Source organism: Branchiostoma belcheri, unplaced genomic scaffold, assembly GCF_001625305.1.
Source record: "Branchiostoma belcheri isolate BF01 breed outbred unplaced genomic scaffold, Haploidv18h27 scaffold78, whole genome shotgun sequence".
Classification (NCBI taxonomy): domain Eukaryota; kingdom Metazoa; phylum Chordata; class Leptocardii; order Amphioxiformes; family Branchiostomatidae; genus Branchiostoma; species Branchiostoma belcheri.
The window spans coordinates 1,489,959-1,515,355 of record NW_017804442.1 but is presented as its reverse complement, the minus strand read 5'-3'; the positions used below and the strand labels follow the sequence as shown (position 1 = coordinate 1,515,355).

The window sequence follows — 25,397 nt, the reverse complement described above, 5'->3', positions numbered from 1 at the left end:
GCTAGTATCCACTGACGAAAGCTAGTGGACACTAGCTGAAATGTCCGACCGCTTCCAAAATCATATCCAGGCAGTTGCTTGAGTAACTGCTTTTTGGCATATAAATATCTTTTGATTTCCATTTCATCAACAAGCAAAATTTCATTTTAAACTTTCAAGTCACTTTATTGAGAGCCCTGCGCATGCCTTTCCAAAAAGAAGACTGCTTGTAGGCGTTACAATGTGCGACATACTGAGCGGTCCAAAATGTGCACTGCATGGAATAAACAAAACAAGAAAAAGAGATTAAATCCTCAGAGACAATTCAAATTCCACTACTACGGGTACAAAGATTACTAGTACTTCTGGATGTTTTGGGTGACATCCAACCCTGTTTTTGCCAAATTCTATTTTCCATAACCCCTTAGAAGACCTGGCTGAGGCTAGACTGTTTGTCAGTCTACTGCTAACGGATAAGTGAAAAAGCCTCACCTGTTTTGCTGGTTTGTCGCATGCGAAACAGTAGCACTTCTCGCAGTGAGCTGCATTCTGTTGGTTAGGACGTCTTCCAGCCACATTACATGGCTCAGTTACACTGTAGAGCAGAGACAAGAAATCATAAAGGAGCCAGGGTCATAGATAGGGAGGACAACAGGAGAATCCGATGGATTAAAGAAGCAGTCTGGATAAGGAAATCAACCCCAGTGATGAACCGGGACGAGGGGGGATACAAGCTCAGCCACGTTTAGGATTGCATTCTCGCCGCAAAAGCGCCACCTACTTTGGCGATAAATAGCGGCGAGTTGCAGAACTCCAGTCAGAAGCTCCGTGAGGAAGGTGTCTGATAGACATCGAAACGTAAGCAGGTGAAAACCTTACTGGTTGTGTATGAAGAAAATTCTATTCCCTAAGAAATCATAGATATCAAATATTTTGACAAAGTTTTTGACAGTTTTCTGTCAAAAACACAACCAAAAAGACTTTGTTTGACATGCATTCAAACAAAGTCTTTTTCTAATTCTAACAAATTCTAACAAACTACTACTGTTTATTACTCAGCACATTCATGTATGGTGTGACATGATTCCAACTCTGTCCTGCAACTTGCTACATAATGTAACCCGACACTGCAGAGTGTCTGCTACAGCACCAGTTACCATGCTGATAGCTGTCTGGTCCTAGTCATTGACCTTATGTACTTGGAACAGAAGAAGAAACGGAGCAAAAACAATAATAACTAGAAAGGTAACATTTGAAAAGCAAATGGCATAATGTTTACCTTCGGATATGCTCTGCTCTGTTAATTCTTACTCAAACAATTCAAATACATGTATATGGCAACAGGAGTCTAAATGCCTTCTATGAACTTTGCAACATTATGTAACCCCAACACCAGTTACTATGGTGACACTCACAGACATCAACAAATCAGGCCATTGGCCAGGTCAGAGGTTAGTGTTTGGAACAGAAGAAGAACGTAGTAAAACATATGTTTTCCTTCGGTAAACATAATCAAAATCAACCCACCTGAATGGATGATGCGGGCAGGCAGACCGGGGATGGGGGTAGTTCGCGGTGTCGCCAAGTCTGCTGTACGTCACCACAAAGCCCTCCTGTCCAGGGCTGCCAGCTACAGACACACACCTGAAGGAACGAATGAATGAGTGAGTGAGTGAGTGAGAATGAGTGAGTGAGTGAGAGTGAGTGAGTGAGTGAGTGGGTGAGTGGGTGGGTGGGTGAGAGTGAGCGAGCGAGCGAGCGAGCGAGCGAGTGAGTGAGTGAGTGAGTGAGAGTGAGTGAGTGAGTGAGTGAGTGGGTGGGTGGGTTTTATTCAGGTTAAAATCACTCAGCCATTTTGCTGAATTGTGGATTTCATAACAATACTTGGTACTTTCGAAAAGACAAAGGTAGCATTTACATTCATAATATAAAATAAGTCCTTTTCACATATATCTAACAATTCCATGGCAGCTTAACATTTTAAAAAGATTCCATTTATATATTTATACCTGGTCTTCTTTTCTGGTTGTTCCCAGGATGATCACACTTGGGTTCCGTGTCTTTTACAGGCAGCTCTTCTGGAGTAGAAACTGTGAAAAACAAGAAATAGGAGATTTTAGTTAGGTGAATTTTTTTGTTTTATGCATTGTGCATTTCCCTGTCTACCTCTCCCAGATGAATTTTTCCCAAGACCACCCTAGCCTAGCCGTAATGGGTTATTGTTCATAATAAGCTCTGAGAATTAAACGTAATTCGTAATTCGTAAATTATGATACCCCCCCCCATGCATCTTTCTGATACTTAGCTCTACTTTCATGTTTCAATGTCTAATGTCAGCAGGGCAAACCCTTTGTAATAGCCACTGGCTAGTTGGGCTGCCCTGGCTGTGAGGGTTGAACAGCCAAACCGATAAAATAGAAAAATAAAAACAGAGAAACAAAACTGACCCAAAGGGATTTTGGGCACTGAACAAGACTATTTCTTGAGAGGGGTGAAGGAAGCTATTTACATCAGGGCCCATCACCCTTCATTGAACCGCGACGGGGGCCGACATCGTCTACCAGATACCTTTGACCCAGTGTTGACGTCACACTTCAAAGAAGTCACATGACTTCACTGGGTCAGTCTACTGAGGAAGACCAAAGTGACTGGTCGAAAGCTCTAGGTGAGAGAACTTTTTGTGTTGGATCTAAAGTTTTTAACTTTAAACATGTAACTACCAACACAGAAGAACTTTAACCATAGTAAAACTGACCCCCCTCCATCTGCTTGGTGTTGTCCACTGCTTCCAAAAAGATGACGTCATCATCGTCCTCTGCAACGTCACTGCCGTCAGTTTGGTTCTGCGCAGGCGCCCCGAGTGTGATGTTCACGTGACTTGTGTACGTCTGCAGGGCAAATAACACAGGTTAAACACCATAAAAACACCTAAAAACTTGTATGTAACTTGGGTAAGTCTACTGTAGCATCTACCAGGCCTCGGAGGCGGCTGGAAACTTGAGTAGAGGTCAGTCAAATTGAGAGAGAACATGCCAGGGGGGTTGGTCTGCTGGAGGGAACAGTTTGCCGCACCCAGCAGGCCAACTCCCCTGGCATGTTATCTCTCTATTTGACCGATCTCTATTGTTTCCTGTCTACTATTTGTCATATGACACCATAAAAAAAACTAAAAACAGCTTCATGTAACTTGTGAAAGTCTACATGACGTCTACGGGGGAAATTACACAAGTTAACACCATAAAAACACCTAAAAAGCCCTAAAAACATCTGCAGTAATAGTTACGTTTCACACTGAAGAAGCTGTCAAATGTTGCCCTCCATGTCTAATTTGAATTGGTGTATCTCTGGGGTGTTGCCTGTTCAGGCTTTTCGTTATAAATTCATATGACACCACGTTACGCCATGTTGGACATGTTGGATTAATTCAGTGCAACTTGCGCATGCAATATATGTTTTCACATTCTCAGGTATTAAAAGAAAGAAGTTATGCACAATTTTGACACAGCTTTAGTTTAGCAGAATGATCGCCTAATTTTATCTAGAACTGTGCAATTCGGTCGTTTTTCGGCCTAAGTACGAGAAAAATGAAGATTATGTGGACAAACCTACCGCCATCTTTCTGCTACGGAATTTTCCAGTACAGTCGATTCAGATACAGATTCTGGCAGGACTCGTGCAGTTTCCGATTTGGCGCCAGAATTTGGCCTTTGAACCTTTTGGGAGAGACCATTAGGACCAGGGGTTAGTTACCTCAAACATGTAGACTACATAGAATTAAAAATTCATTAAATAGACAGCGTAGAATTACAAATACATGTAGCCTATTTTCTCATACGTCATACATATTTCTATATGTTTTATCGCAAACATTACATAAATGTAAGGCATTTTGAACCAATAACTGAAATTATGTTATAGTGACCTCCCTAGTAATGAGTGTAGATGTCCCAAAAGTAACCAATTACAGCAAGGAAGATTCCATCAGTGGGTGGGGGTGAATCGCGATAGATATTATTTATTCATTCGTTTATTTTTCTATGTAGTTTGGCTGTTTTGGCTTTTTAATCAGACACAGATATTATATATGAGATACTAAACGATGGATACTACACGATAGATATTCTTACATTCCCGTCTGCCTTTAACTTTGACACACGCACTGAATTTTAAATGTCTGCAAACATGGTGCCAGCGCGGTGGGATTCTACAAACGCTGGATACAGGCCATGGGTTTTTTTCTAGCAAATTTGTAGCCTCTACCAGGCATCGGGATGCGGCTGGAAAGAGTAGAAATCGGCCAAATAGAGAGATAGCATGCCGAGGGAGTTTGTCTGCTGGAGAGAACAGTTTGCCGCTAAATGTACTCTCTTTCGGACCAACTCCCTCGGCATGTTATCTCTCGATTTGATCGCTCTTTCCAGCCCCCTCCCGAAGCCTGGTAGAGGCTAGCAACGTTGTGTTCCAGTAGGATGTGTGTATGTGAACTCTTCTTTAGTTTCAGATGAAGCTCAGTTTGAGCTCTTTAAAATTGCCGTGTAGGACGGTATCGCACGAAAAGTACGCAAAAAAGGTGTCAACGGTGGGATTTTACTACCACTAGATACGGCACAATGGGGGTATTTCTAGCAAAGTTGGATATTCTTTCTTTCCCGTCTGCCTTTAACTTTGATACATGGCATGGAGTGAATTTTGAATGTCTGCAAAACTGGTGTCAGCACGGTGGGATTCTACGAACACTGGATACAGGACATGGGGGTATTTCTAACAAAGTTGTAGCCTCTACCAGGCTTCGGGAGGTGGCTGGAAAGAGTAGAAATCGGCCAAATAGAGAGATAGCACGCCAATGGACTTGGTCTGCTGGAGAGAACAGTTTGCCGCTAAATGTACTCTCTAGCGGACCAGCTCTCTCGGCATGTTATCTCTCTATTTGACCGCTCTTTCCATCCCCCTCCCGAAGCCCGGTAGAGGCTAGCAACGTTGTGTTCCAGTAGGATGTGTGTATGTGAACTCTTCTTTGGTTTCAGATGAAGCTCTGTTTGAGCTCTTAAAAATTGCCGTGTCGGACGGTATCGCACGGAATGTACGCAATAATGGTGTCAGCGGTAAGATTTTACTACCGCTAGATACAGCACGATGGGGGTATTTCCAGCGAAGTTGTGTTCCAGTAACATGTGTGTATGTGAACTCTTCTTTTGTTTAAAATGAAGCTCTGTTTGAGCTCATAAAAATTGCCGTGGTGGCCGGTATCTCACGTCCTCCAGGCGGGGTATTGGGAAAAGTTTTCAACTAGCAATAATCACGCCTCGGTTGGACCTCATTGGCTATGATATCGCCTCTGCGCAAAGCTGGTTGGACAGAGCCGGGCTGTGGTGACGGGCACAAAAGGGGTGTACTTCTGGTTGTGGGACAACGTTGCAAATGGTGAGAAGCTACTTTCCAAGCAGAGGTTTGGGATTTGGGTTATTCTTGACGTGTTTTAGGATTTTTTTTATCAGGTTTCTTTTTGAACAGAATTTTTTTCACCCAACCCATTTTCCAGTGCAAAAAAAAGCCTAAAAACAGGCCCAAAATAACCCAAAGTCCAAACTTCTGCTTCGAGAGTACGTGGAACAAGTTTAGCTTAGAAAATGGTGAAATGCTTACTTTTTACAACGACCATACCATAATTCTAAACTAGTATTTCACATACCCTATAAAGTGTGAGTATTGATTGATGTTAGAAATGCACTTCAGATGCTGATGCCAAAAGAAGAGTGTACACATTTATGCGTAGATCTAAAACCATTTTACACTCTGATAAGACCAACGTAAGATGCACGTAACAGTCATGTGACTGCCTAATTAACATAAGTCAAGGTTGACTCTCCTTTCATTGTCTTGGCCAAACCTGTTCTAACCATCAGTTTGCTGGTTGAAAATGCATGATGTTGATGTGAAATAAAGTCATTCAAAGTACTATAACGGATATGATGTTATTTACGGTGAATTCGACGACTCACCCTATCGAATAATACAGACTAGAGGAAATAGAATGTGTCCTATCTTGTCCTTGACCGATCATCTGTGGCCACCTTAGCTCAGAGGTAGAGCACTGGTCTCGTAAACCAGGGGTCGTGAGTTCGAACCTCACAGGTGGCTTAGTACCGAATAGTTTTTTGTTTTGTTTTGTTTTTTTTTACTGGAGGGCTAAGCGATCAAAAGTACTAAAGTAGTAGGAATATAGCCTCTACCAGGCTTCGGGAGGCGGCTGGAAAGAGTAGCTATATAGGAATCGGCCTAATAGAGAGATAGCATGCCAGGGGAGTTGGTCTGCTGGAGAGTAAATTTGGTGCGACAAAATGTACTCTCCAGCGGACCAACTCCCCTGGCATGCTATCTCTCTATTAGGCCGATTCCTACTCTTTCCAGCCGCCTCTCTAGGACTGGTAGAGGCTAGATGTAACCACATTGCTTCTTTCTTTGATTCAGTCTTTCGCGCCTGCAAATAAGCTTTATACCAGATACAAATCCGAGTGTGCCAAGATGTCCTTGGTTTCTTTGTGTACTGCTCTAAGTCCTGCGTCTAGAACTAAGTTAGCCCCAAGGCGTTTTTCTGGCGGACCACCGTGTGTTAGTGTAGGCAGAAGTTATACAGTTCGTGGAAGGTCATATTAACTCTGTTGTAGTTGTATTTCTTAACAGTTTGGTTACGATTCGAAAGTACATGTATTGTACACGTGTGTTCACACGAATTTCATAGAAAAATCTTGATCAGTTTTAAATCAGACTCGTTCAGCTTTTATAGCTTTTATCATGCGTCCAGACTTTCTTGACGAAGAAATTAGAAAACGAAATGCAACTAGTTTTTGGGGAAGTTAGGAAGAACAGAGTGGGGGTTCAGATTTGCCTCATAAGTCCCTCGGACTATTTGCGACTCAAGACGAACAACAAAGGATTTGCGTCCCGCCCGGCAACAGGTGACGTACCTGTGACGTGTGGGGTGAAAACCAGTCGTGCGGGATGATTATGAAGATTACTAGTACGGGTTACAGAATAATTCTTCTTAAGGTTTCACTGTCGTGGGTTAATCTTCGGCGTCCGGCCACGTTAGCAACTCTCGAGTAAACTTGAGTAAACAGGAGTCTTTCAGTGTTTCAACGTTATCCAGAGACAAGGTAAGAACGTCTCCAGTATTCAACCTAGCCTGTGAAACCCAAGCTCCGGGGGGCTCCCTACATAGTCTAGAGGGCCTGCAGGCCCTTTTTCGTAAGGCGTAATCAGGCCGTTTTAGACTTCGTAATTCGTAGGCAGCCTCCGCAAAAATCAACGTAATTCGTAATTGGACATTAGCCGCAAATCGTAAAATCGTAATCAGCTCTGAAACTTTAACGTAATTCGTAATAGGCGGCGAAAATTTTGCGTAATTCGTAACCACTACCCCCCCCCCTTTGCAGGCCCTCAGTCTAGGGAGCCGACGAAAAGCTAGGTTCAGTCAGGCTATATTCAACCTAGTTACAAAATAATCACTTATTCTCAAAGTTTCACTGTCATGGGTTAATCTTCGGCCTAGACAGCTTAGCAACTAAGGTTAGGTTTATAAACCCTACTAAATAATTAAACAGGGGAGTCTTCCAGTGTTAACGTTATCCAGGGAAAAGGTAAGAGCGTCTTATTGTCCATTCTAGATTGATCACCAGGGTACGTATATGAATCTGTTTTGAAATGCTAAATGTCATGACTGAGATCGTTCAGCCTGTGACAACTCTCCAAGCAGAGGTTGTGGGGGGATGATCGTTAGCTTTTTATATATAGCCTTTTTTGTCGCTACCACCACCTTGGGACGCGTATGGACCCTCTCTGGCCAATTTGATACAGTAACTGTATTTTTTTGCCACCCAAGGATCTGCTTGGAAATTATCGATAACTAGAGCGCCATAGATTTCAGCATGTGACAACCTGAGAGACCGATGGAAATAGGCTGTTTACGGATTGCCAGGGCAACGTTACGTACATATTGTTGTCTCCTTCATGTGTGTGTTACCTTACTTAAGACGTAGTGACTGTACAGAGACGTTTCGAAGACTGAAAAACATCCTGCTGTATCGGTAACAATGGATTTGCTAGATTACTAGTATGTGTATGTGTGTTGGGAGGGGCACTTCTTGTAGTCGTTTGCATACTAGTAGATACATGTACACACACAATAAATATCCAAAAGAATTAGTGACAGTCTGTGGTAGGGTGGAACTCTCTGGTACCAAGGCCGCGGGGTCGGTAGACGACCGGAAACCTACCCGACAGGAACTTACGTTTTGGTCAATGACGTAACATTCTAGTGTTGAATACAGGGGTTTTCTTTCACACAACCAAACTACAAATGTACTTACCTTGCTGACGATGTAACAGTGGGGGGGTTATAGGCGCTACCAACTGACCTAGCCGAGGGGTCTAGATCTTTTAGCCGAATGGTTAGAGCGTCGGGGTGTCAACTGGTGCCCGGGTTTGGCGTGGGTTCGATCCCCGGCCCGGGACCAGGAGTGTTTTCCTGTTTCTATACTCGCTCTTAGTTTCTTACAACGATTCTGACTTTTCAAGTTTCAAAGGTAACCATGGTACGTACAGCACACTGTCAACTATAACACTTGTGACTATCTTACTTCTACAACATCTGTATCCCCGTAGATCACTGTACATTTCACTATAAAGACAGGGTTTAAACAGTGAAGAGGATGTTACCACAACTGTGCAGCCAGGTTGTGGTACTGATCACCGTCCTTCTGATCTCACCGACCCTCGCCCAGACCTGTCCGCCAAACTGTACCTGTTACGGCAACAAGGTTTGTTTGTTTGTTTGTTTGTTTGTTTGTTTAGAATATCTCTATCAGTTATAAATAATTGTATAGTGATCTTCCTGGAGTCCTTGTTTACAAGACAATTAATAGCAATGTACTACTACTACTACTACTACTACTATTGCTAGTCAGTCTCAAAAGACTATGACTTTATGATTACACTCTTAGAAAATTGCAATATCTTACATCAACTTACGTTACAATATACTAATCTACCTGAAGACCTTGTTAACAATACAGTGTATAGCAATAAAAATAGTTAAGTACAATATGTTATATCAACATAAATTAGAATAGTCTAATCTTCCACGAGTATTTGTTTACCGTACATACCAATACAACACATAGACATATACACTATCTTACAATAATTTACGTTATAATACACACTAAAACGTGGTATTTATATCTACATTTCAGGTCGACTGTAGCGGTCAGGGACTCACCCAGGTCCCACGACAAGGCGTTCCTCCGGGGACAACACACTTGTATCTCCGGTCCAACAACATCAACTCCCTCAGTGTCGGCGATTTCACCGGTCTTAACGCTTTACAAGAGCTGGATCTGAGCGACAACAACATCCAGACTCTCAATTATGGCGTCTTCGACCTGCCTAACCTCGAAACTCTGCGGCTTAGGTATGTCGAATATAAATTTGTTAGTTTTTACACCTTTTAGTACAGTACAATTATTTCAGTCTATGACTCATTTACACGCATTTCTACCATTTCATCCAAGTATGAGTTGGTTTTAGCTAGTCTGTGAACTTTTATTTCGTTACGATATCCGGAAGATAAAAATCTCTTATCTTCAAATAGCTTCGCGTATTTTTTTTTAATTCCAACATCTAATCACAAGACGTGGTGGCGGCACACTCAAGTTTTTTTTTCAACTTATATTAATGCCGCCAGCAACACAGGGGACAATACAATACTCATTTTCACCTGAGCGAAGTGAGGACAGTCGTGTAAAGTGCATTTCCCAAGGGCACAAGATCGGTAGCATGTCAGGACTCGAACCCGGGACCTCTTGATACCTAGTCGAGCACTCTGCCGCTACGCCACACGACCCCACAGGGCTTCGTGTAATAATGTGTGTTCGTTCACGATATAGTCTGTTATGTGTATTTTTGTGTGTGTGTGTAACCTGTAAGGCTAAAAATGGCACCCACATTAATTCAAGCCCATTTTCATTGACTTAGGGGGAACTCCATTAATACTATCAGCGCCGGAGCCTTTACCGGCCTGAACAGGATCAAACAGCTGATTCTGAGCGGCAATGCGGTCGGCAGTGTCTCCAGTGACACCTTCGGAGGTCTGAGCAGCCTCGAGAACCTGCATCTTGACAACAACAGCATCAGCGCAATCTCCAGTGGTGCGTTCGAGCGACTCAACAACTTGCAGTTACTAGACCTGAGTAAAAACGCCATCGATGCCGTTCCTGCTGACATCTTCAACGGACTCTCTACTCTCCAGTCGCTGTCTCTTCATAAGAACAGTATCAACGCCATCTCAAGTGACAGTCTACGAGGCCTGGACAGAATTCGTACTCTCGATCTGAGTAACAACTCTATCGCTGCAATTGTGAGTGATACTTTTGCCTCCACCCCAAATCTCACAGAACTGAACCTCGTGAGTAACTCCATAGCTTCTCTCCCGGCTGACGCTTTTGTGGGAGCCAAACAACTTCGGAACCTTCGGCTCAGTAACAACGCCATCAGGACCATCGAGAGGAACGCTTTCTCTGGTATGCTCAGTTTGGACGTTGTCGATCTCCAACACAACCTTCTGAGCAGCATTGAAGATGGCGACTTCTTGGGTCTTCGTGTAGCCAAAACTCTGAACCTAGCACACAACAACCTCACATCACTTCCGGCATGGGCGTTCAGAGGTGCCGAGAACATCGTCACGATCGATTTGCGTAACAATACAATCAGTAGTATCCACAGGGACGCTTTTAGAGGGACACCAGATCTTCGGGTTTTGGATTTACGCGACAACGCCATCGAAACAGAAGACATCGGCGACATGCTCCCAAACATCCAGAACGTCGAGACCCTGAAACTCAGCGGAAACGGCATCAACACCGTCCCGCAAGACTCTTTCCAGGGTCTCACCAACCTAGACAACCTGGATCTGAGCAGGAACAAAATCAGTAGCGTCCAACCGGGAGCGTTCCACGGCTTGCAGGATCTCAAGTCGCTGGATTTGAGTCAGAACCAGATAGATTTTGTGCCAGGGATGATGTTTGAACAAATCGCCAGTCTTCAGGTCCTGCACCTTCACAGTAACCCCTGGAACTGCGACTGTAGGCTACTGGAACTGGTCAGATGGATTCAGGTGTGTTTGTTTGTTTGTTTATTTGTTTAGAATCTTCATTAGTGAATTGCTAAATTGTATGCTAAAGAGTCATTGTTTATAATACCACACATGGGAATACTAGGCACGAAAACACCCAACATGTCTTGAATATATACATGTATATGTAAATTTTGCCATCGCACTAATTCACAGAAAATCAGTTATTTATGTTCCCTTCTTTATTATCCTTTCATTACGCTTGTATGTACCGAGTCACGTGTTAGTAGTCCATACACAACCTGCTGTTAAATAAAATTGTGTTTCAAACTTTACAACTGGATACAACGGTTTGAACACAATTTTATTTAGGCCATGTTGATTTGATTATATGGATGACATCCGCGCGCGCATGAATTTTCGGCCGTTTCCAAAAAAAAAAAGTTTTCAACCATACTGTAAATCGTACAAAACAGTTGCAAAATGAGCAAAAATATACCATAAGTTGCAAGGAAAACATTTAGAAACGATACCAATGTCGTTGGATGCCAAAATCAAACGAAAAAACACGAAATTGTAAAGAAATGAATTCGAAGAGTAGATTATTCGCCAAACCATATTCTGTGCCATTTGTTCAACCTTTATGACCACGTACATTTCATAATGAAAACAACTTTTTTTTTTTTGCAAAACTTTTTTTTTATTCGCACGCGCGCATCAGTTTTAGGGTTCCCAGAGGATGTCATCCATATAATCAAATCAACATGGCCTTATCTATAACACTGGGTGACTAATATGCAATCTGCTGTTAATTACAACAACAGGGCTACATGTAAGTAGGAATGAAGAAGAACTAGACAAGCAAGGTTCTGGATATGTTTGTGTATCTCAGGATACGACTGTGGATCTGGTAAAGAAGAACGACACGATCTGCGCTCCTTCCGGACCGTTCACGGGCCTCGCCTTCCTTACCCTGGCCGACGCACTCCCGGAACTTGAGCAGGGTTGTCCCGGAGGTCGGACAATTGTGACCACGCGTAGACCGCCCCCACCATTTGCGACGACGTCGCCCAAAAGAACTCCAAGCCCTGTCACCACGACAGTCGCCACGACTAGAACCACGACTCCACCGACTGTCCCCGTCACCACGACAGGTATGTTAGGGCTTCTCTACATGCACACACCCGAAGAAAAGGGTGAAGACTATTTACACGTCTGTAACAGTGGGGTTTATCCTCCGCTAACTGACCATGCTAAATGGTCGTGCGACCTTTTAGTGTAGTGGGACTCTTAATCCCAGGGTCGTGGGTTCGAGCCCCACGTTGGGCGCCACTGTAAAAACCGAAAGGGGCGAGCAGGTCACAACCGGGAATCGAACCCGAGTTGTCCGCTTGGCGGTCACCAACGCTAACCACTACACTAAAAGGTCGCACGACCATTTAGCATGGTCAGTTAGCGGAGGATAAACCCCACTGTTACACGTCATCAAGTAGACCATAGCTAGCCCCCTGTTGTAGTTGGAAGGGTGTTGTCTGTTGATATATTTTTGTTTTATTCCAACATGGCCACAAGACATGGTGACGGTACGCTCAAGATTTTTTTCAACTTACTTTTAGGCTTGCATCAACACGGCGGACAATTCAGTACTCATTTCCATCTGAGCGAAGTGAGGGAAGTCGTGATATTGTGCCTTTCCCAAGGGCACAACATCGGTGGCATGTCAGGACTCGAACCCGGGACCTCTTGATTCTGAGACGAAACTCTATCATTACTCAACACACCCCCATTGTTAATATGTTTAACGTCGTCCTCTCTGCTACAGCTGAGAGCGTTACCTCGCAACCCCCGCCGCCGAAGCCCCAGGGTCTGTCCAACACTGCTGTGATAGTACTCGCCGTGGCCAAATGAGCCTTAATACTTATCTCCAAGCAGATCTTTCGGTGGCAAGACAGTATCCATTGGCCAGAGGAGTGTCCATTAGCCACTTCGGTTGGCTAATGGATACAGGACGGCCAATGGATACAGGATGGCCAATGGATACTGTCTTTTGCCACCCAACCGAAAGATCTGCTTGGAGATTACCTTAATACGACCCCGTTCTCACTCCAAAAAATGATCCGGATTGAGCGTCGATCAAAATCCGTCAATCCGGATCATTTTTTGCAGTGTCCTTAATTTCTTTCCCCTGCAGCTGAAAGCAGCAACTCGCCCCCACCACTGCCGCCGCCCCAGGGCTTGTCCAACACCGCTGTTATAGTGATCGCTGTAGTGGTGTCCCTTGCAGTAGTCATAGTCGCCGCCTGTGTTCTCGTGTACCTGTGGGCCAGACGAAAACGCCGGGAGGAACTGGAAGTCAGGAGGGGCGGGGACGCTGGACACGACAATCATTACATGGGCCTTTCAGGTAAGCATGTTATTGAATGTGTCTTCTTGTGTGTTTTGTACAGCCACCTCAAGTCAAGGCGTAACACAGCAGTTTTGTACAGTAAGACTTGACCTTTCGTAAGATGAAACTGAAAGGTTTTATCCACGGCCACTTTCACCGAGGACTCCTACTCTTTTCGCACATGGAGCGTCTGAGAAAACACACACACACACACACACACACACACACACACACACACACACACACACACAAACAAACAAACAAGCAAACAAAAGTTTCTCATCATTCCAGCTTTACCAGGTACATTCCAGCCTCCACCCGTCCCTGTCCGACTACAGTTCTTGAAGCACGAGCTAGACAGGAAAGACCTGGAGCTTCTGACAAACAAACAAACAAATGAACAATGTTTCCTCTCCATCCCACTCCCAGCCTTACAAGGTTCATTCCAGCCTCCGCCCGCCCCTGTCCGGCCGCAGTTCTTGAAGCACGAACTAGACCGACAAGACCTGAAGCTGGCCGGGAGACGAGATCGTCTTAATACCCTATTACAAAGAAAGAAAGAAAGAAACAATGTTTCTCCTCCTCCTACCCCCCAGCTCTACAGGGTTCATTCCAGCCCCCACCCGTCCCTGTCCGGCCACAGTTCTTGAAGCACGAGGTAGACAAGAAAGAACTGGAACTGAAAGAGGAGATCGGCAGGGGAGCCTTCGGTGTCGTGTACCTGGCGACTCGCCACAAGAACCTGAACGGCTTCCCGACAGAGGAGACGGTGGTGGTGAAAACCGTGCACGGTAAGATGCTGCCATGACTAAATTCCAATGTATAGAGTTATAAGATAAGATCGCAAGCTTTCTACACAATATATCTAAGATTTTTAACAACTCAGTTAAAGGTTCAATTATAGATTCATCATTATCAGAGTAGAAAACAAGGTTTAGTTTTAGAATTGTTTGTCTTTCATTGCTGAGTGACTCCCCAGGTCTCAGTGCGGAATCGACACAAACACACGAACTATCAATTAACGCGCCCCAAAACAATATTTCTGTTCCGGTGTCCGCAGCTCACACCAGTTACCAGTGCTGACTCGACACAAACATACAAACAAACATACCAATTAACGCTACCAAAAAGCATACTTCCGTCCCGCTTACGCAGCTTACAGCGGGTACCAGCGTAGACTCAACACAAACACACAAACATACCCATTAACGCTACCGAAAACATTACTTCCTTACCGGTGTCAGCAGCTCACACCAGATCCCATTACTAGCGGACTCGACACAAACATACAGACATACCCATTAACGCACGGAAACCATTACTTCCGTCTCTAAACCTGCAGCGTATGCCAGGTCCCTTTGCGGACTCGACACAAACATACAAACATACCGCCCATAAACCATACTTCCCGGTTCCCACAGCTTACGCCGGGGCGCAGCGCACACAAACACACAAACATGTTAATGTACCCGAAAACATTACTTCCGTACTGGTTTCCGCAGCTTACGCCATGTCACAGACTAGACACAAACACACAAACATACCCAATAACGCAGCCGAAAACATTACTTCCGTCTCAGCTTACGCCGGGGCACAGGAGAGAGCGACCTTCGTGCGGGAGATCGAGACGACCCTTGACCTGGGGAAGCACCAGAACCTGCTGGGATTGGTCGGCTGCTGCACTACGTCACATCCGCCCTACATGGTTACGGAGTACATGCCGTACGGAGACCTCAAAGAGTTTCTGCTCAAGTGTCGGAAGGTGAGAACGTAAAGAAGGTAACAACATCATGTACGGATTAACAAGACTGGCAATGAAAACATACATTACCATGGCGACGGTGGTTGCTGTTAGGGTTATTGCTTGCACGGCACTGCCATCATTTCATGATTTTGAGGAAGACTTGGTACCAGATACAGTGCACTCCTCCTCTGAGTGTATAATGAATGAGCCCCGGGGTCACAGAAAGTAGGGCCATCCGGGGCAAACAGGTCTTCCCAATGGTTTCCAGGAATGTGGGCATAGATGTGGGTCAGAGAAATGCCTGTGGACATTCCATTCCTGTGGACAAAATTTCTGTACAATTCCTAGAATTCTTGCAAACTGTACACAACATTAGGCTCCTCCCTGAGACGTCGCCAAAAATCGTAGCCGTAGGATTTACATCCTTGTCTTGCACCCCCAGTTCGACTTTCCTGTCAGTCTGCGGTTACACTATTTCCCCCTCACTTCCTGTATTATATATTCCAATATCATAGCCTTAAAGTTCACCAGTGTCGGTAGATTTCATTACGAAGCAGGTAAATTTACGTATAAAGAGTGGGTTCGAAAAACGCACGAAAGCAAACGAAAACACACATTTTTGGACAGTTTCTAATTTTCCCCCGTCATTTTCCTGTCCCACAGGCGGATGAGAGGCTGAAGGACAGCACGTACGACCTGGAGCTGCTGAACAAGTACCAGATCGCCCGCCAGATCGCAAACGGAATGGTGAGCTCTTCTACTTTGTTGATATACGAGCATCGATCGTTCGTTCTCGCACTGTTTCTGATACTCAAGAGGAATCTAGCCTGGCTACCATCCGAATTTTGCTCCGCTGCACTACGCTAGAAAAAAAATCACTTGGTAGCGGAGCAAAATCCGGATGGTAGCCAGGCTAAGAGGAATCCTGGTTTAAGAGTTGCCTAGTCATCTTCCATACGAACAGTAAGGATTCATGATTTAATCAGGTGCTACATCGATTCCTGAATCTCTCTGCCAACACTCACTTACTTCGATTTGAACTTGAATGGTTCATGAATGGGTCAAACAAAGTCCCGCCTGGCGCGGTCGAGGTCACCTTCAGGCGTGGTATCCCTACCAATCAACTGTCAAAGTCACCTCCCACCCACCATGCATGCAACGGAAGGTAATTAGGAGACGTACAGAAACACAAACCACAACTTAGCCACCCAAAACAATACTTCTCTACCATGAAGTAAAACAGATTTTGCAACGTGAACGCAAACGATTTCTTTTCCCCGCAGATCTTCATATCCCAGGCCGGTTACGTGCACGGTGACCTGGCGGCCCGGAACGTGCTGGTAGGAGAGGACCTGGTGGTGAAGATCGCAGACTTCGGGCTGGCCACAGACGTCTACGAGCGAGGCTACCAGCGGCAGGACGCGGAGCAGAAGATCCCGGTGAGGTGGATGGCGCCGGAGAGGCTGCTGCGGGAGGGAAGGTACACCAGCAAGAGCGACGTGTGAGTACTATCATATTTGCTTTGGGCCTGCCGCCTGGTCAGATTTGTCCTACGATCGTCGTAGGATAGGATTGCGAAGTCCTCTTTGCATTTATTGTTACATAAAAGATTTTTGCAGACCGTTGGTTCTGTCTGCTATTGTAAATCCAACGAATAAAAATCGCACAATGATTTTGCTAGATGACCATGAACATTGGTTTTAAATTATCTCCAAGTAGATCCTACGGTGCCACCGTAGAATCTGCTTGATAGGATACTGTACTGGCTACGCTTTGGAGATGACACCCCGTGATATTGTCAGTGTAAACATGTAAGATTGTTGAAAACCATAAAGTTGACCCTTATGCTCTACCCTTAGCTGGTCGTTCGGTGTGGTTGTGTACGAGATCGCGACGCTGGGAAACGTGCCGTACCCGGGCCTGGACCGGCAGCTGATGGAGGAGCTACGCGGCGGCTACCGGGAACCCAGACCCGAGGACTGCCCTCAGGAGATGTACGTATCTATACACTAGTGATTTGTAGTGATAGTAGAATCTGTACCCGTATAACTGTCCTTGGCCTTCTGGCACGCAGCTGGTTTTATTACGCTGAACGACGTAATAAATTTGCACACCTAACTGCAAGCGTTGTTTATAGCTTTCTAGTGATGATGGCCATACTGTACTTGCTATCAACGAGTTCCACTCTTTAATATTTCTATGAAGAAAGAGTTTTCGAACATGCGATTTACCATCATCCTGGAACCATTTCCACCAGACGATACAAAGAATAACGCAACAAACCTGTCAAATTTTTCGTATTTCAAATTTTCGTCTACATAATGTATTGTAATGCCCCATAGGTATGCCTTGATGCTCAGTGCTGGCAATGGCAGGAGTTCCAACAGCTCTTATTATAGATCGTACATGTATAATAAACTGGACAATGTTAAACTACAGTTTTAAATATAATAGTACGTTTGTTGCACCCTACACACAGGTACGACCTAATGTTAAAATGCTGGCAATGGGAGGAAGACGATCGCCCGGAGTTTCAGCAGTTGTACGATCAGCTGGATGACCTGATGGCGGACTGTTCTGAGGTCAGCTACCTGGAACCTTTTGGTGACCCTGATGAGGCAACGGCAGTAGAAGCTCCCGAAGGTGTCTGAATGCAGTGCAACATTTTGTCTAGCCTCCATAGCATGCCAAAAGCTGGGAGTTTTGGGGGTCTTTGAGATCTTTCATGTGCTATTTTCTGATTGCATATAGACAACATAGCCGGGCTGGTTGAATTACCCCCGTTTTTTAGAACTGGGCTAATCAGAAAACAGCTGAAGACCACCAAACCCCCAGTTCTATAGGCCTGCTACGGAGGCTAATCAGAAAACAGCCGAAGACCACCAGACCCCCAGCTCTATAAGCCTGCTACGGAGGCTAATCAGAAAACAGCCGAAGACCACCAAACCCCCAGTTCTATAAGCCTGCTACGGAGGCTAATCAGAAAACAGCCGAAGACCACCAAACCCCCAGTTCTATAAGCCTGCTACGGAGGCTACATTTTGTCCGTCCCGAGAGTTTTTACTAGCCAATGGAAAGCGCCCCCTTGTGAGCAGAAGTATCATTGCAGTAATGGACGTACATTGTATTCAGTGTTAAATAAAGGTGCTCATCAAAAAGCTTTACTTGTTTTCGACATCTAGTCTCAATAATATCAGTAAAATGCTAATAATAATACCAACAAAGAAAATATGACAGCTGTCAGAACGATTTCAATATTTTGACATCGACTGACAGACTTTATGCAACTTAATGTGATATATCTCTATTAAATAGAGCCGTAGGATAGTCATAGGTGATATTACTTTAGATACGTATAAGTGAAATTAATTTTGATGAAATGCTAGGTGTAACTAGAAAAGTAACATTTGCAAAGTAAATGCATAATGTTTACCTTCGGATATAGTCTGCTCTGTTAATTCTTACTCAAACACATTCACATACGTGTATATGGTGACAGGAGTCTAAATGCCTACTATGAAATTGCCACATTGTGTGCGTGTCACATTGTGTAACCCGACACCAGTTACTATGGTGACAGACGTAAACAAAAGAGGCCATTGGCCAGGTCAGAGGTTTGTGTTTGGAGAAGAAGAAATGGAGCAAAAACAATGTTTTCCTTCGGTAAACATAATAAAAATATGGTTTTAGAGAAACCTTGTTACTGGTTTTGTCTGCTTATGTTTGCCAATAGTGTTTTGTCAACAATGTAATATTCTGCTGACTATGCACAACTAGTTGGCTCCAAAATACTATGTAAAGTTTAAGTACTTTTATTTAAGATTTAACTTAGTACCACTGAATTTCAATATTTTATCAATGTAATATACATTCGTGAATCATTGTAATTTTATTGATAGGTGATGCAACATAATTTTCCACATTTTATGTTAATTAGCAAAGATATTTCAGACACCACTTCATGTTGTACGTCTGCTATTTGCTAATTAAGTCATATCGTACATGAACCAGTGCAGTTAGACATCAGAAACACCTACACTAACCTGCATATGTGGGTGGCATTTTGCGCCATGAGATTGAATTTAAGTGTGGATACTGAGTGGGTAACGTTGATGAAGGTTAGACATCCAGGTAAACAATACTCAAAAGGAAATTCAAACTCTACTACTGGATTTTGATGCAAATTTAAAAAGTTGCAAGCTTGTAAATATATATGTCCGTAATGTTGACCACTTGCTAAAATTCTTTATGTAAATTGGTTTTTAATTCAGTCTCTGTAAACTTTGATAAACCAATATAGTCGTATGGTATCGGATAAATTAGAGATACTTTCCAATGACATCTACCACTCTTCTTCAGCTTCAGAGTTTGAATTTCCTTTGTGTTAGTAGGCTAGTGTGCGAATAGGCAAGAAAGATATGAGACCAGGTTGATTCCAATACAATAAATATGTATTCATAAATAATGAAAAAATGTCATGTACAATTGGTGATCATGTCTGGTTGATCAAGAGTCGTACACACTCATTTTGTGCAACCCATTTCATAAATCGTGACATTTGGGAGACGAGAGAATGCCGAAAACGACAGTTTCTCAACTTTCTCCCGTTTTTTTTTCTTAAGAAATCATCAAAGTCTTTTTCACTATAGCCTGAGGAGCGATGGTTCAAACCGAACGGTAGAAAAACGAAAAAAGATCGGGTCCACACTACTTGTAACTTCAAGTATACAAATATATCTATACAAGAAAAACTTTTCTAGCATCTTCCAACTATAATACAGGCCCACTTTAACGTTCTAATGTATCTGTTTTTTCTCACTTTATACACTACCACAACAAAACGGAATTCACAACGGAAACATCCTACATACCAACACTGTATCACACTTGTATAAAAGCTCTCGTGTTGTGGGCACGGAGAGATACTGGTATATAAATATACAAAGACTTGTCGTAGTCGATGATCGATTTTTTGCAAAAAAATGGGACATTTCAAAATTTACAAGACAGGTAACGTCAGCATCTTTTCTTCTTTCTTCTCTTTCGTAGGTTAACTAAGTTCATAACTCGGCGGAACTTTTGCCGCCGAATATCTGTACAGCCAGGTTTGCATAGTTGGGGCGGACTTGTCCGTTTTTCTTGATCCTCCGCGGGAATTTGTCTCTCTTTCTTCTTCGCTATTCACATAAAAAGTTTCTGTCTCTCGCGTGTCTCTCTGTGTGTGTCGAGTATAGCCCTCCGGTACCGCAGAACAGCATGCTGGGAAAGGTCAAGGGTCGGTGATGATGCCGGGGGTCGCCCGAGGTCATGAGGAGCTCTGGGAAGACGATTCTGGCAATGCCTGGAAAAACAAAAAAAAATCAAAATTTGTCAACTTCAAGAAAAAAAAAAATCATTCTTAGTATACATCTTAGATGTGTTTATTTTTCCTTGGAATACAAAGTTTGTCAGACATGTAGTAGCCGAAAAATTACTGCTCTGTTTCTTCTTACTATATATATGGTGACCAACCAGCCCCTAAACCTCTGTCCTGCCACTTGCTACATAATGTAATCCAATATGGTGTCTGCTACAGCACCAGTTACCATAGTGACAGCCACCTGGTCCAGGTCATGTAACTTAATATCTGTTTGGAGAAGATATCAAAAACAGAGCAAAACCAATGTTTTCCTTCCGTGAAGCTAAGCATAAGCAAAAAAAAAAAAAAACAACAAAATGTTTTCCTTCCACGAAGGTTAACATAAAAATGAACTCCTCACCAGTTGGAAGTTGTCGAAGACGTCAGCCAGGTCGTCGAGCTTGTACTGCTGCAGCACGGCGAAGCCCTCCAGCCGACCACTGGCCTTCCGCGCACAGTCGAGGCAGTGCACAATGTGCTTCTTATCCTGCTTCAGCACAAACAGGAGGTTGAACACCTCCACCTGTAAACACAAACAAACAAACAAACATACATGTCATTTTAGTACACAGTAGAGTGGATTCATTCCTCAAGCTAACTGACATCTTTCACACTGCAGTCATCCCTCAGTAAGAGTTCATAGTTCCCGTTTGGAGCATTTATTCAACTGTCACAAATGCTTTCCATGTCCAATGTCATGTCTTTGTAAGGCCACACCAAGTAAATTTTATGGATGACGTCCACACGCGCATTGATTTTGGCCTGTTCCTAGAAAAAAACAAGAAATTCCGCTTCCTGTAACTATGACCAAAGAGTCACAACAGTGCCGCAAATCGTTAGATTGACGTGAAACCCGTAATGCGAAATGGGTAAAGAGCAGCCACGAGCACATGCTTTGTTTCTGCAGGCCTGCAAAAATGTGATGAAAGAAACAGGACAGGACGACAACTGCTGTTCCACCTTATTTATTGCTGTTTTGATGATGAATAAAAGACTTCTTGCTTGTTACACTGTGTCACCTCATTCAATTTGTGTCCTAACATTTGTCGTCTCTTAGTATATTTCTAATCTAGGCATCTTGTTTTTTAGGGCCCTTCTTGTTTTTTTTTCGCCCTCTCGCATTAGATTTAGGGTCTCCAAAGGACGTCATCCATAAAATTTAATTGGTGTGGCCTAAGCAGGGTTAGCCCTTTACAACTGTCACAGGCTAGTTGGACTGCCCTGGCAGTGCATGTTGAACAGCCAAACCAATGAATAAATAAACAAATGTTTCTCTGTCACTGAAAATGGTGTCCGAAGCTCTCTGAAACGTCTGACAAAACCAATGAGAAGCTGTAGTGCTAGTTAGCATTCCTCTCTTGGTAACTTGAGCATAATAAATAATGGCTTGAACAAACAAACAAACAGACATTCAAACAAACCCACCTCACAGTCGACGCAGTAGTGAGCCACCTCGTCCTTCTGCCGGCCGTGCCAGTGGACCTCGTGGCCGAGAGATTTCACCAGGTCCAGCGTCACCTGCATCTGCCGCATGGTCTTCATTAGGGTGTACCTGAGGACAGGACACAGGGAGGGTTAGATATGGGGCATTCAACACTTAAGAAACTTTAAGATCATGTAGACTCAAGCTAGTGCTGTAGTCGGGATGACAGGAACAGTCTAAGACATTTGGCAAAGTTATTTAAGAAGTCATCAAGGTTGTTCACTGTAACTGTTTAAGTCTATCAAAGTCTTAGGTTTTCAGCTAAAATGTTTGGAGGCAATTTTCTTAGTTTCTAGTACAGCTGTACAATACGACATTCTTTAGTACACAGGCGTCTTGAACAACAAAACCTTCACAAATTTGAGATGACAGATCTTTTTTTCTCATTCAAATCCTAGAATTGCTGGCCAAGTTTTAACTTATGAAAAATATTTGACTCTAGTTAAAAGCAAAACCTTTGTTTTGTTTTTGTTGCAAAGGTGGTAACACCTGTTCTACCATACTCTCCATTGTTGTGGTAAAGCATAGTAAATAAACAAACAAACAAACAACACGTACTTGAGCCTTTCGTAGAGCTCTCTGTCGGAGACCTTCAGGTTTCGCGCCATCTGCCAGGAGAGGTGCACCATGGGTACGATGGACTTGACGCTCTGGAGCTTGTTCCACTCGTAGCGCTCGGCCGCAAGTTTGTACTGGTGTGCCGTGAGCGGGCCCACGTTCCACGCTATGTTATTGCACCAACCCTGGAGGGAAAATGCAGAAAAAACTGTCAGAAAAGACACATGAAAACACACGAAACTGTTAGATGGGGAAACATAATGAGTTTGTACTGGTGTGCCGTGAGAGGGCCCAGTTCCACGCTATATAAGTGCACCAACCCTGGGGGGAAAACACAATACTGTCAAATTGAGTAATTCTTTCTAATACTTGAATGACTGAGGATGACCTGCACACAGTAAATTGCTCCTCTGAACAAGGTCTGCCTGTTTCTGAACTAAAAACTGGCAACAACTTTCGAATGCACTATCTTAAAGGGACCAAAGTTGCACCCCACTAGCATCCATAAACATTATACAAATTTGGCAAGTGAACCAGGCTCCAGTTTTAATTTTTGCAAAAATCTAGCCCTCAACAAAGCAAATTACAGGGATAGGAAGTAGACTTAAATCCAATGCACAAGGCCTTGGTTCACACACACCATTAAAAATTTGGTACACAAAGAAATAAGCAGTCAAAACCAATTTGCAAGCAAAATTGTGGATCGTAGCAAGTGAAAATGTGAGATGACAAAAGCAACTGAAAGAATATTACTACTAAGTCAACTTACGATGGCCTGCACCCAGTGCACACAGCCAGCGTTGACCCAGACCATGTCTCCTGGCCGCTGGATAAATCTGTAGACAGGAACGTTGTCCTCATACAGATCCTCCAGAACCGGCCACCACGAACCAGTCAGGTAGTTGATGTTTGCTCTGAGGGAAAACAAAAATGAACAAAATGTCAGTATTTCAATTCCGGAAATGCCTCAGCTATGTTTAATACACCAATATTCACATTCTAAAAATGCCTCAGAAGTGTTTAAACGTATCAAATAACTACTTGAAAAGTAATTTTCCGGGTCAAATGACACATGTTGATGGGTGTTCTTCCTCTCCAAAATAAAATTCTCATAATTCTTCAAAATGACACAATTTGGGGCTAGCTAAACGGGGAATTTGAGATATTGCCAATATTGTATATGTCTGCTATTTGCTAGTAAATTCTCTTCTTTTTTAACCATTGTACAATGACTTTTTAATTATGCAAATTTTAATATGCTTGGAATCTATTTGTAAAATTTCAATGAAATTCAGTTGTGTCTGAAGAGATTCAACACTTCTGCAAATTTGAATTTAAATAAAGATTTGATTTGATTTTTAGAGCAGTACGTCAGAAGAAACTTGACTCACTTTTCACACTGGTTGTGGATGGCTCCCCAGTACGGCTCCGGTACTCCGAACCACTCGCAGTCACCAGGACCAATGTTTATGTTTACCGAGTTGTAGTTGTTGTTCTCCTGGTGACCTACAGTAAACAATAACAACAACAACAACAACAACATTACAAACATGCTCTGTTCAACGTTTCAACCACAAAATGTGAAGGAATCTATATTGAGAATATCACACTCAAACAATGTACAGACTGAAAGAATGCTATACCAAGAAAGCTCATGATAATTTCATCAGCTTGGTGAATGTCAACGCAAATTACATTTCTTTATTCACAACCACTTGTTTAACATGAGCCAAAGAAACCAAGAAAGGCAAGTCTTTCCCTGAATTTCAAGGGTTATCTACAGACTTTTTGCTTCTTTGCTGTGTCTTTCACACATTTATGAAAATTGATAGCTACAATCACGTCAGCTATAACCCACAATCAGTTTGGGATGAACAGACAAGAAGCCGTAGAAATCCTACTAAATTTCGGAAAAATTTGTCTGTGTAAAAGTTGCTAAATTGGATATTGTGTGACTGTAGAGTATTTACCTGGCGTTCTGGAGCCCGGCACCTTCATGTACAACTGTACTGTGTTCATCCCCAGGATGGTGTGTCCCACGTGGCTCAGGCTGTTACTAGCAGACACAACCTACAGAAGGCAATAACATACATCAGCACTGTAACATTTAATCGACTGTTACTGGCAGACACAACCTAAAGAAGGTATAACATACATCAGCATGGGAACCTCAAGGATACATGTTGGGCCCACATTAACCCAACCTACAATTTGAAACAACCTACATTAGCAAAGTAGCATTTAATCAATCAGTCCTAGCGTTACCAGCTAATATAGCCAACAATTGGTAACAAGTACTTAAGAGGTGCTGTGAATTCCTTGTTTTATATTCATTGTTGTGAATTTCACAAAGACTCCATATGGATTCATTGTCCACTGTCAGGCACATGCAATCAAGTTCTCGAGTTCCTGCAGTGCATAATTTACTTCCTCCATTTTGACCGCAAATTTGAGCTTCGAGTCAGTTAATTATGTATAACCATTTCTTTCTTCTGGTCACCATTCTGTATTTAAGCTAAGGCTGCACTAGCAAACAAACACACTAATAACAAAACATCTCTGCATGAAGGTAATGAAAGATGAACTTACCCTGACGAAGTGAGGCAGTTTGGTCAGCTCCTGCAGCTGTGCTTTCCACTTCTTCTCGTCAGAAAGGTCCACGTTGGTCCCGAACTTGATCATCTTGAACCCGTTCTTCTTCTTTCTTCTGTTAGATACACA

General features: G+C 43.3%; 3 protein-coding genes, 2 long non-coding RNA genes and 1 other non-coding gene across 11 annotated transcripts in view; 3 read left to right on the top strand and 3 right to left on the bottom strand.

Annotated features, from left to right (window-relative positions):
• Positions 1 to 40: 40 nt before the first annotated feature.
• Positions 41 to 1,582, bottom strand: LOC109485804. Its single transcript, XR_002141152.1, has 3 exons — positions 1,507 to 1,582; positions 472 to 574; positions 41 to 253 (listed from the first exon to the last, which is right to left on the bottom strand). It is a non-coding gene; the product is annotated as an uncharacterized LOC109485804 (long non-coding RNA).
• A 404-nt stretch (positions 1,583 to 1,986) lies between these two features.
• Positions 1,987 to 3,683, bottom strand: LOC109485802. Its single transcript, XR_002141151.1, has 3 exons — positions 3,589 to 3,683; positions 2,735 to 2,867; positions 1,987 to 2,069 (listed from the first exon to the last, which is right to left on the bottom strand). It is a non-coding gene; the product is annotated as an uncharacterized LOC109485802 (long non-coding RNA).
• A 2,362-nt stretch (positions 3,684 to 6,045) lies between these two features.
• Trnat-cgu lies at positions 6,046 to 6,117 on the top strand. Its single transcript has one exon. It is a non-coding gene; the product is annotated as a tRNA-Thr (tRNA).
• Positions 6,118 to 8,687: 2,570 nt separating this feature from the next.
• Positions 8,688 to 13,015, top strand: LOC109485720 (reticulon-4 receptor-like 2). The gene is made up of 5 exons (XM_019789384.1): positions 8,688 to 8,795; positions 9,231 to 9,448; positions 10,012 to 11,149; positions 12,000 to 12,261; positions 12,930 to 13,015. Exons 1-5 carry the CDS (start codon positions 8,688 to 8,690, stop codon positions 13,013 to 13,015), a joined length of 1,812 nt encoding a protein of 603 aa, XP_019644943.1.
• A 444-nt stretch (positions 13,016 to 13,459) lies between these two features.
• LOC109485797 (tyrosine-protein kinase SRK3-like) lies at positions 13,460 to 17,987 on the top strand. The gene is made up of 7 exons (XM_019789481.1): positions 13,460 to 13,511; positions 14,090 to 14,284; positions 15,074 to 15,255; positions 15,910 to 15,984; positions 16,521 to 16,738; positions 17,097 to 17,231; positions 17,717 to 17,987. The coding sequence occupies exons 1-7, from the start codon at positions 13,499 to 13,501 to the stop codon at positions 17,886 to 17,888; spliced, it is 990 nt and encodes a 329-aa protein (XP_019645040.1). The 5' UTR covers positions 13,460 to 13,498; the 3' UTR covers positions 17,889 to 17,987.
• A 1,695-nt stretch (positions 17,988 to 19,682) lies between these two features.
• LOC109485731 (histone demethylase UTY-like) overlaps positions 19,683 to 25,397 on the bottom strand; it is a 94,251-nt gene continuing 88,536 nt past the window's right edge. For 3 of the 6 annotated variants that reach the window (XM_019789397.1, XM_019789396.1, XM_019789395.1), the window contains 8 exons: positions 25,266 to 25,383; positions 24,647 to 24,746; positions 24,068 to 24,182; positions 23,446 to 23,590; positions 22,677 to 22,861; positions 22,061 to 22,187; positions 20,997 to 21,158; positions 19,683 to 20,578 (listed from right to left, as the gene is read on the bottom strand). In XM_019789397.1, coding sequence (XP_019644956.1) covers positions 20,543 to 20,578; positions 20,997 to 21,158; positions 22,061 to 22,187; positions 22,677 to 22,861; positions 23,446 to 23,590; positions 24,068 to 24,182; positions 24,647 to 24,746; positions 25,266 to 25,383 — 988 coding nt within the window. In that variant the 3' untranslated portion in view covers positions 19,683 to 20,542. The remainder of the gene's footprint in view (positions 20,579 to 20,996; positions 21,159 to 22,060; positions 22,188 to 22,676; positions 22,862 to 23,445; positions 23,591 to 24,067; positions 24,183 to 24,646; positions 24,747 to 25,265; positions 25,384 to 25,397) is intronic. The other 3 variants (XM_019789400.1, XM_019789399.1, XM_019789401.1) reach the window with 1 other exon arrangement.

Excerpts from the sequence above, each read along its gene's own strand:
- LOC109485720 (XM_019789384.1), top strand. The coding sequence starts at position 8,688 with ATGTTACCACAACTGTGCAGCCAGGTTGTGGTACTGATCACCGTCCTT. Across the intron at positions 8,796-9,230 it reads GTACCTGTTACGGCAACAAG|GTCGACTGTAGCGGTCAGGG; the intron begins GTTTGTTTGTTT and ends TCTACATTTCAG. Across the intron at positions 11,150-11,999 it reads AACTGGTCAGATGGATTCAG|GATACGACTGTGGATCTGGT; the intron begins GTGTGTTTGTTT and ends TGTGTATCTCAG.
- LOC109485797 (XM_019789481.1), top strand. Across the intron at positions 14,285-15,073 it reads GGTGGTGAAAACCGTGCACG|CTTACGCCGGGGCACAGGAG; the intron begins GTAAGATGCTGC and ends CTTCCGTCTCAG. Across the intron at positions 15,256-15,909 it reads TTCTGCTCAAGTGTCGGAAG|AGGCTGAAGGACAGCACGTA; the intron begins GTGAGAACGTAA and ends CAGGCGGATGAG.